The 10,000-nt window shown below is 41.6% G+C and overlaps 1 protein-coding gene and 1 long non-coding RNA gene across 2 annotated transcripts in view; both read right to left on the bottom strand.

The window, feature by feature from the left end:
* Positions 1–10,000, bottom strand: part of LOC137976376 (uncharacterized) — a 161,097-nt gene that overhangs the window by 101,525 nt on the left and 49,572 nt on the right. The window lies entirely within an intron of this gene.
* LOC137975499 (tetratricopeptide repeat protein 28-like) overlaps positions 3,094–10,000 on the bottom strand; it is a 7,435-nt gene continuing 528 nt past the window's right edge. Inside the window, exons 1-2 of the mRNA XM_068822613.1 lie at positions 6,355–10,000; positions 3,094–5,943 (exon numbers count right to left, since the gene is read on the bottom strand). The exon at positions 6,355–10,000 is cut by the window's right edge and continues 528 nt beyond it. Of these exons, the coding sequence (XP_068678714.1) occupies positions 5,924–5,943; positions 6,355–10,000 (3,666 nt within the window). The 3' untranslated portion in view covers positions 3,094–5,923. The remainder of the gene's footprint in view (positions 5,944–6,354) is intronic.

Here is a 10,000-nt window from a genome sequence, read left to right as displayed (position 1 = left end):
GCTAACTATTTCTGCTATACCTTATATGGTTAAGGAACACGTCAGCAATAAAGCGAGCTGAAAACATTTTGCAGCTCAGAGAAAAACATGGTCGACAAAAGCAGTTTTTGACCGGAATTGACCGAGGCATAAATCGATGCTTTAGTCGACAATACTACCCCAGGGAACACCAAAGAAGAGTTGTTGATGCCGGAGTTTTAATTCAAACAATTATTCTACTCGGGCTTGCTGGATATAAAATAATTATAGCCAACGAGGCACGTTATCTATCACTTCATATCCAGCGCGCCCTTGTAGAATAATTCTTAAATATTCGCAGATATAGCATTTCTTAATACACTATTGGATATTTCTGTGGGAATAATCATGATTTTGAGTCATTAACGTGTGGTAGCTGAGATTGGAGCATTCATCAATTAATATTCCGGGGCAGTCGTACCTGAAGTCGGGTTCAACTGACGTAACGTTTCACAGATTTTGTTAATTCCCTTTAGGCCAAATATCGTAAAAAGACCTTTTAGGAAGCATGACACACAAATACCTTTCCGACAAAAGTCCCAGAAATGGATAATTCTTCGCTGGAGGGTGGGAGCAATTGTTGTTTAAACGTTACGCAACACACTTCATAGTGCTTTCCCTAAAATTTTGAGCTAATTGTTGCTGTGATAGTCACTCGCTGGAGTCGCGATAGGTTGTAACGGTACTGAAAAGAAGAAGCCGCACTTGCGTTTCCCGTTCCTTTTTTTTTTTTGATCAAGTACCCAACATCCTGTACAACGAAAGGCTTCAAATGACATACGTATACATCATTATGGGGTGCAAGCATGGCGCAGTGGTGAGAGCACACGCCTCCAACCAATGTGGGCCGGGTTCATTTCACAGATTCGATGTCATATGTAGGTTGAGTTTGTTAGTTCTCTACTCTGCAGCGAGAGGTTTTTCTCCGGGTACTCCGGTTTTTCCCTCTACTCAAACCCAGCATTTAATTTGGTTTGTGTTAATTGTTGATTTTAGTTTACAGTGTCCCCAATTATTGCTCCAGCGCTAGAAGACTAGACACTTAAATAAAGTTCCTTTCCTTAACATCCACCTTTCTCTTTTTCTCGATCGTGAAAACGTTTTCTTTTCCCCTTTCTCCCGTTTCTTGATTGTGAAATTTTTTTCCCCTTTCTCCCTTCCCCACTGGAGTGCGTCTGGGTCTCCAAGGATTTACAGCGAACGGCAGGCTGAAGTTTAAGGTTCTACCAAAAATCTGGGAACTTGTAAGCTTGATTTCGGTTTTTTCTTGCCTGTTCGCTACACTTATCTAACATATTCTAAAAAACAAGAGGGAGACAGCAAATTCTCAAGAAAAGGGAATAGCTTTTTTGAAATGAAGAAGCCTGCCGTTTGCCTTGGCCGTAAACGCCAAACAAATTTCTATCGTAACCCATGCATTGCGAATTTTTACGACACTTCCGCCCACTCGACGGAAAGTAAATTTTAATATACCAAGTGAGACCCAGAGAAGGAAGGTCAATGGTGCTTCCAAGTCAACTTGATAAACAAGGGTTCAGGTTTCTTGTTTCCCAGATGGTAATTTATATTTTTCATCCGGTTCTGAGTGTAGTCCAGAGAAGAAGATTTCGACAACCGTCACACGACAACAGAGATGGAGGCTTATTGCAAAGGTTCTCTTTCAGAACAACTTTCACGAGTTACTTGAAGACAGGAAAAGGTATATTATTAGCTGCAAACCCGTCAGACCGGAATGCAAAGTTAGATCTTTTGGTTGGCCTTTGCTCACGAGTTCTAAATCCTATAAACACTTTGCTAAATTCCTGGTTTCCCAATTTTTTTCACAACAATTTTCGTCTTTAGGGGAAAAGGTGTGGCGCAGTGAAAGCATTCGCCTTCCTCTAAGGTGGCCTGGGATTGAGTCCCGTATTCCTAATAGCACACGTTCGATATGTCAATATTCACACATGGTTAGCTAAATTCCAAGATTGTTTTGTTTAGAACTCTTCCTTGAGACTTACGAGACAAAGAAAACAGAAGTCCACCGTGAAATTTGACCATAAAGCCTCGTAGCCACGCCTGAATATTGCCATATTGAACTCGGCCTATTCGCTGCTTCTTCACTCGACTCCAAAAGGATTTTCTCCCAGTATTTCCCTCGTATCATAACGTTTGATTTACAGTTTCCACAAAGTATAGACCCTATGCAAAAATGGCTGCTTTTAAATTATTCTTTTGTTCATATTCAAAATAGCCCAACTAACCTCGTTCGGGATAACAAATTCTTTAGAATTTTTGTCTCAAAAACGAGGTTAGTTGGGCTATTTTGAATATGAACAAAAGAATAATTTAAAGGCAGCCATTTTTGCATAGGGTCTATTAGAACTCGGCCATATAAACTTGACGGACTTGACTATTAGAGGGTAATGTGAAATGCTTGTTTTCTACCCATGTAAACCATGTGAGCATTGGCCCTACTAATGGAATTGGGTCTACAGAATGACAGAGAACAACTCTGACCAGGGTAGGAATTGAACCCACGACCATCGGGTTAGATAACCGAAGTCCGAAGTACGGCCTAGCTAGAAAACGTTTTTCTGAATCGAAAGTTCTTTATCTGCATTGTCATACTTGACCACTCATTTGGGCTTAATGTATTTAACTAGCCAACAATAACGCTTTAATTGAAATCCGCCATCTTTGTTTTTGTGTATGCCAACGAGGCTATGACGTAGCAATAGTCAAGGATTTCTGCTGATGACTAGACGTACTTGACTTAACAAGGAAAACATAGTCGAGGGGAGCGATACTTTGTGGACTTGAATCTTGATCCAGAGGGTAAATTGTATTAATATTGGCTCCACCATCAGAACAGATTTACCTCATGATCGTTAAACAGGGTTTTATATGTGAGTTATATGCAGGAGTTTTACAAAGGGAAAGAGAGCTTGCAGTGCTATCCCGCGCTCATTGCTGTGGAATAAACGCCTGGCCCCAGTCGTTCGAAGGGTGGATAGCGCTATCCACCGGATAAATCACTATCCACTGGATAACTAAATTGGTTTTGCTAGTGTTTATCCGCTGGTAAGTGATTTATCGGGTGGATAGCGCTATCCATCGTTTGAACAACTGGGGCCTGGAAATCAAGTTTAATCTGTCTACCGTGGCTTTCTAGGAGATCCCTGTTACAACTTCAAAACAAAGGATCGATTTATATATTTCCATCGAATGGTGAGAGTAAATCGTTTCAGTAGTGTCTATGAAGCTAACAAAATTTAACTACATTTCAAGCTGTTTATTCTACTACCTGGAAACGTGCATAACAGTGAAAGTCGTCTATATATTACTTGATTCAGTTTTCTCGCTCCAATATAATGATATTTTGGACCGTTTGACTGAGATTTCAGTATGAAGCGAATGTTACCAAGACCAATATTCATATACCTGAAGATCCTGCTTGAAGTCCTCCTTAGCAAAATAACGGACCCGAACAGACAATATATAGCAGTCAGGTTTTCAGGTTTGAGGAATCCACTCACATTGGTCAATAGCTGTGTTGGAAACACGGCTGTGAAATCACACGAATTTTGATTGGTTATGTAGCCAGACGCGCGTTTTGATTGGCTGGTAGGAAATATGAGCGTATATAAAAAAATCTGTTTGAATCAAGAAGTTAAAAAAACAGCATTTTCCATCATTTTTCGAATCATCTTTGAGGAATATTTTATAAAAGCAATACAGGACTTTTTCTGTGTTTCCATGTTGTGCAAACCCTCGATTGCGGCTCGGGTTTGCATAACTGTCTCGAATTCTCCCAACTCCCCCTCGTGTTTAGATGAGGCTATGGAAACACGGAAAACGTCCTCTATTTCTTAAATTGTTAATAGTGAAGAAGCGGTGATCTTAAATTGGAGGTTACCACTCCTAAACTGCCACTATTGCCATCTGTGAGGACAAGTCTCTAGCAATAAAAGGAGCCCCGAGAACATAAAATTAATATCTTCTCGCCACCGTGTAATATCCTCTATGTAAAAACTAGCGATAAAAAGCTAAACTTCCGACGTTTCGGCGACCTCATGACGCCATAATCAAGGAGTTGGAAATGAACATGCGAGTTCATAACGGTCAACACTTATGTCCATCCCTCAAACTGACATTGGACATTTCGTAACAATTACACAACGCATTATGCCATGTTAATATTGACAAGCTTACCGCTCTAAAAAGAATGAAAACAAGCAGAATGACAGCTTTAGTTCAACAAGAAATAGCGTTTCTAAGCTATGCCGCACTGATCTACAGTATTTAGGTCTAAAAACCCCGTTGAAGACGGTTAACTTTCAATTGTTTTGCTAGGTACTATTATGTCAATACTCTAAAAAAGTCGACTTTCCGGGGGCTTGTCTCGTTGGATATCGAAAACTGCAAGGTGAGGCCATCGATCCGGGTTCAACTATTTGCGTCGCCTATTTTGAATCTTCTCAGCTTGTTTAAAATCTTTGTTTCGTTGAAGTAGATTTGAAGTCTAAAGTAGACTGTACGTCGTAGAAGTTGAAGAAAAAGGGAAATGTCAGTTTGAGGGATGGAAAGAAGTGATCGTTCATAACAGGTACAAAATACTCCAAATTTGCATAAGTGGAGGAGAGCTAGACAAAGACTTTAGCTCGGATTGAATCTGTTTGCACGTTCAGCCGTGGTCGACGTGACTATGGTAGTGGAGAAGTAGACCTTAGACCTTACTCTCGATTTGGGGTGCTCGGTTTAGGAGGTGGGTACCCATCCTGCTGTCAGTTTTAACATGGAGAAAGGATGGGATGCTTCCCTTTAATACCTTTGTCAACTCAAGAGTTACTGACCAACGTTTGCAATGGAGCGAAATGGTATGAAATGATGTGACTCGGGTAGTCATACCATTTTCAAAATTAAAACAATTTCCACAAGCATATGCATGGGCAAGGTCCCACCTCCCCAGGGGTTTAAAATGCACACAATTAATTAAGAGATCAGGCAACTTTTACACCACACACCTTTTTACCTTCTAGAAGTTTTAAGAAATCGCCCATTTCATTGAACTATTTTGCATTGGTCCAGTCTCTCTGTGACAAAATAATATCACAAAATCAACATGTACAACTTTAAAGTAAAGAACTTTCCATTTGTTTCGTACTAGGCCCTAGCAAGAGTCCTTCACCCAAGAGTTAGATTTACCCAAATTGTCCTAGTCCTCATCAGCGTCAGAAAAGTGTCTGTTTTTGAACCGATTTTTGCGGGAAAATATGCAATAAACAAATCGGCTAACTCAATGTTGTGCCCGATTCAAACCCTTTGGGAATAAAGCGTTTTGTTTCAGGAATTTCCATATCATTTTAAATGTGAATGCTACATTAATTTTTGTAATTTCCAAACATTTCTACTTTCCTAGGTTGTTTTTTAGCTTATAGACATTTGCCTCCCGAAACAATTAATTTGCTTATTTAGCTTTGGCCAACCTTACAGAAATACAGAAAATACACATTCCCCGAAACTGTCACTTAATGATATTGTAAATGGAAAGTTGGTATAGCAGGCTAAAGAGTATACATGTCACCTGAGAAACATACTGCAAAAGCTTGGAGTTATTTTCAAGGGCCAAAATTACACGACGGCTAGATCCTCAGTTATGGAAACAAACCGTTTTGCCAAGTCCCTGATTTCTATCAAGTCATTAACTAATCCTGGAACAGATGCTTACAAAAACAAGGCACAAATGTAAGGACTTGGACAGTATCTTAATACTACTGAAATCTCATGGTACTTTAACTATAATTGGCATGATATCTTGTGTCTGACTGCTACTTAGGTATCAATGATTGAATTGTTTTCAATAACTCATATAATCGAAGAAAGGAAAATAACATATCGACGTATCACAGTCCAAGTAAGTTTTTCACGTTTTGGACATCGTTTCTGAAAAAAACAAAACAAGGAAGAAAGAAACAAGAAGTGGGTTAAATGGCAATAACGAATTTCGTTCTGATTGACAAGTAAATAATGTAACAATTATCTTAATTCATTCATTTAACTGTTTGTGCTAGAGTTAATAGCAACAATTCCTATTCACTGTTACTTTGACATGTAGACTTGAAGACCTCAATAACTCACTTCACTTGACATAAGCAATAGACAATCACCGATGCAGACATTATTTAATTCAGGTATTACCCAAAGTAGTTCGAGTAAAAATAACCACTCTGGCAACCGTTTTTAAAGCCATTTCTCTGTGAAGAACGTACCTGCTCCTTTCGACAACTTCCTGATTAAAAACATGTACAAAGTACAGCGATTCAGTCATTAAAGTTATTTTTAGATAGCACTTACCATTCTTTTCGTGTTCGAGCTCCCCAAATTCAAAGGTGACATCATCGCCAATTAGCACAAATGGCGCCCAATATTTTATGGCCGAATAATTCTTTGTCTCCTGAAGAGATTTCATAGCATGGTGAAGAGCTGTACTTGCACTTTTCCTACCTGCCAAGTGTTGGTAGAAACTCTCCATGAACATTAAGGTCGCTTCGTCGTCGATTGCCCAGAGTGACACCAGAACAGACCGGGCACCAGCACACAGGAAAGCCCTGGCTATTCCCACAATACCCTCAGATTTTACCTCTCCCTGGCCACTATGACAGCAACTAAGCACAACCAGTCTTGCCTGAAGGCGAACTGCTTGAACATCGCTCAACGATAACATGTAATCTTCCTCTTCGGGGATCTGGGATGTGCGTTCGGGATTTGGGGCCAAAGCAATTTCTCCACATTCGTCATCCCCATGTGCAGCAATGTGGATTAAGGCAACTGACTTCATTCTTTTCAGCACCTCAGCTTTGGTTGCATTTTCTCCTGTAAGAGGCACGGTCTGCAGAAGTTCTCCAATTATATCCACCTCTTTTTTCGCACACGGCAGCTGTCCATACATGGGTTCACCAGTGCCATAAGTGACTTCGCTCAAGCACGGATCGCCTACAAGCAGCGCTTCATTGTCACTTTGGAAGTTGTCAGGTGCCATAGTGATCAATTTTAAAGCAGTCAGCGAGGGAATTGCACGGATCCTGACAGAGTCACTCATTGCAGAAAAAGGAGCCAGGCAAAAGTGTCCATCAGGAACAAACACTAAGTCATCACCCTGGATCAAGTCTGCTATAGGACTGACTAAGACATCATACAAGGGCTGCAAAGAGTGCACAGAGAAGCTCAAGGACTGAAAGGTTTCTTCAACACCTTCCCTACTGCTCGAGAAGTCACTGCATTGTCTTTCAAGTGAACGATTCTCGCATCGCAAAATGGTCCCTGCATTGATCTGTTCAAAAGTACTTTTCATCAGAGACTTGGCACTTCCATTTTCGATTTTCTTTTGTCTAAAATTTATCCCGATATCATCTCTTAGAAACCAGAAGCTGATCATGTTCCCTTCAAGTGCTGTGAAAACAGTTTGTGAAGGTAGATCTTTCATAACCAAAGAGATAGTTACCTTCATCGTAGGTTTCTCATCAACGCTGTATTGCACCTTTAAAATGTCTGCCAAAGCCTGTGCTCGTCCTTGCTCAGCAGCATACAAAGCTTCATCAACCTCTCCATTCTTCAAGAGTGCTGTCCACAGAGCGGTGTACGCAAACCCCTTTGTGTCACGAAAGCTTATTTTCCATGCATCCTGTGACCAAAGAAGACGCCTAACTTTATCAAAATAATAAATGCTTAGGCGATAGTAATTAAGAGCTTTGCTCAAGGAGCCAAAAAATTCATGAACAAGACCAATATGATAACATGCAATTGCCAGCCCTATTGGATCTCCTGTTTCCTTGCAAATACTAAGATCTTGATGGTGGTACTCTATGGCTTGCTTGAAATTACCAAGACTTTGATAAGCGCTGCCGAGATTGCCATAGGCTGCTCCTTCTCCGGCCCTGTCCCCTACCTCTTTTGCAATGCTAAGATGTTGATGGTGGTACTCTATGGCTTGCTTGAAATTACCAAGACTTCGATAAGCGTTGCCGAGATTGCCATAAGCTCTTCCTTCTCCGGCCATGTCCCCTACCTCTTTTGCAATACTAAGATCTTGATGGTGGTACTCTATGGCTTGCTTGAAATTACCAAGACTTTGATAAGCGTTGCCGAGATTGCCATAGGCTGCTCCTTCTCCAGCCCTGTCCCCTACCTCTTTCGCGATACTAAGATGTTGATGGTGGTACTCTATGGCTTGCTTGAAATTACCAAGACTTTGATAAGCGCTGCAGAGATTGCAATAAGCTCTTCCTTCTCCGGCCCTGTCCCCCACCTCTTTTGCAATACTAAGATCTTCATGGTGGTAATCTATGGCTTGCTTAAAATTACCAAGACTTTGATAAGCGTTGCCGAGGTTACCATAAGCAATTCCTTCTCTGGCCCTGTCCCCCACCTCTTTCGCAATACTAAGACATTGATGGTGGTACTCTCTGGCTTGCTTGAAATTACCAAGACTTTGATAAGCGTTGCCGAGATTGCCATAGGCTGCTCCTTCTCCGGCCCTGTCCCCTACCTCTTTCACAATACTAAGATGTTGATGGTGGTACTCTATGGCTTGCTTGAAATTACCAAGTCTTTCATAAGCGTTGCCGAGATTGCCATAGGCTGCTCCTTCTCCGGCCCTGTCCCCTACCTCTTTCGCAATACTAAGATGTTGATGGTGGTACTCTATGGCTTGCTTGAAATTACCAAGACTTTGATAACGGTTGCCGAGATTGCCATAAGCAATTCCTTCTCTGGCCCTGTCCCCTACCTCTTTTGCAATACTAAGATGTTGGTGGTGGTACTCTATGGCTTGCTTGAAATTACCAAGACTTTGATAAGCGTTGCCGAGATTGCCATAGGCTGCTCCTTCTCCGGCCCTGCCCCCTACCTCTTTTGCAATACTAAGATGTTGATGGTGGTACTGTATGGCTTGCTTGAAATTACCAAGACTTTGATAAGCGTTGCCGAGATTGCAATAAGCTCTTCCTTCTCCGGCCCTGTCCCCTACCTCTCTAACAATACTAAGATCTTGATGGTGGTACTCTATTGCTTGCTTGAAATTACCAAGACTTTGATAAGCGTTGCCGAGATTGCCATAGGCTGCTCCTTCTCCGGCCCTGTCCCCTACCTCTTTCGCAATACTAAGATGTTGAAGGTGGTACTCTATGGCTTGCTTGAAATTACCAAGACTTTGATAAGCATTGCCGAGATTGCAAAAAGCTTTTCCTTCTCTGGCCCTGTCCTCTACCTCTTTTGCAATACTAAGATGTTGATGGTGGTACTCTATGGCTTGCTTGAAATTACCAAGACTTCGATAAGCATTGCCGAGATTGCAAAAAGCTCTTCCTTCTCCGGCCCTGTCCTCTACCTCTTTTGCAATACTAAGATGTTGATGGTGGTACTTTATGGCTTGCTTTAAATTACCAAGACTGTGATAAGCGTTGCCAAGATTGCCATAGGCTGCTCCTTCTTCGGCCCTGTTTCCTACCTCTTTCACAATACTAAGATGTTGATGGTGGTATTCTATGGCTTGCTTGAAATTACCAAGACTTTGATAAGCGTTGCCGAGATTGCCATAAGCTCTTCCTTCTCCGGCCCTGTCCCCTACCCCTTTTGCAATACTAAGATCTTCATGGTGGTACTCTATGGCTTGCTTGAAATTACCAAGACTTTGATAAGCGTTGCCGAGATTGCCATAGGCTGGTCCTTCTCTGGCCCTGTCCCCTACCTCTTTTGCAATGCTAAGATCTTGATGGTGGTACTCTATGGCTTGCTTGAAATTACCAAGACTTTGATAAGCGTTGCCAAGATTGCCATAGGCTGCTCCTTCTCCGGCCCTGTCCCTTACCTCTTTCGCAATGCTAAGATCTTGATGGTGGTAGTCTATAGCTTGCTTGAACTTACCAAGACTTTGATAAGCGTTGCCGAGATTGCAATAAGCTCTTCCTTCTCCGGCCCTGTCCCCTACCTCTTTTGCGATACT

The sequence above is a fragment of the Montipora foliosa genome, chromosome 11, assembly GCF_036669935.1.
Source record: "Montipora foliosa isolate CH-2021 chromosome 11, ASM3666993v2, whole genome shotgun sequence".
NCBI lineage: Eukaryota > Metazoa > Cnidaria > Anthozoa > Scleractinia > Acroporidae > Montipora > Montipora foliosa.
The sequence above is the reverse complement of the archived record's forward strand: the minus strand, read 5'-3'. Positions and strand labels throughout refer to the sequence as shown.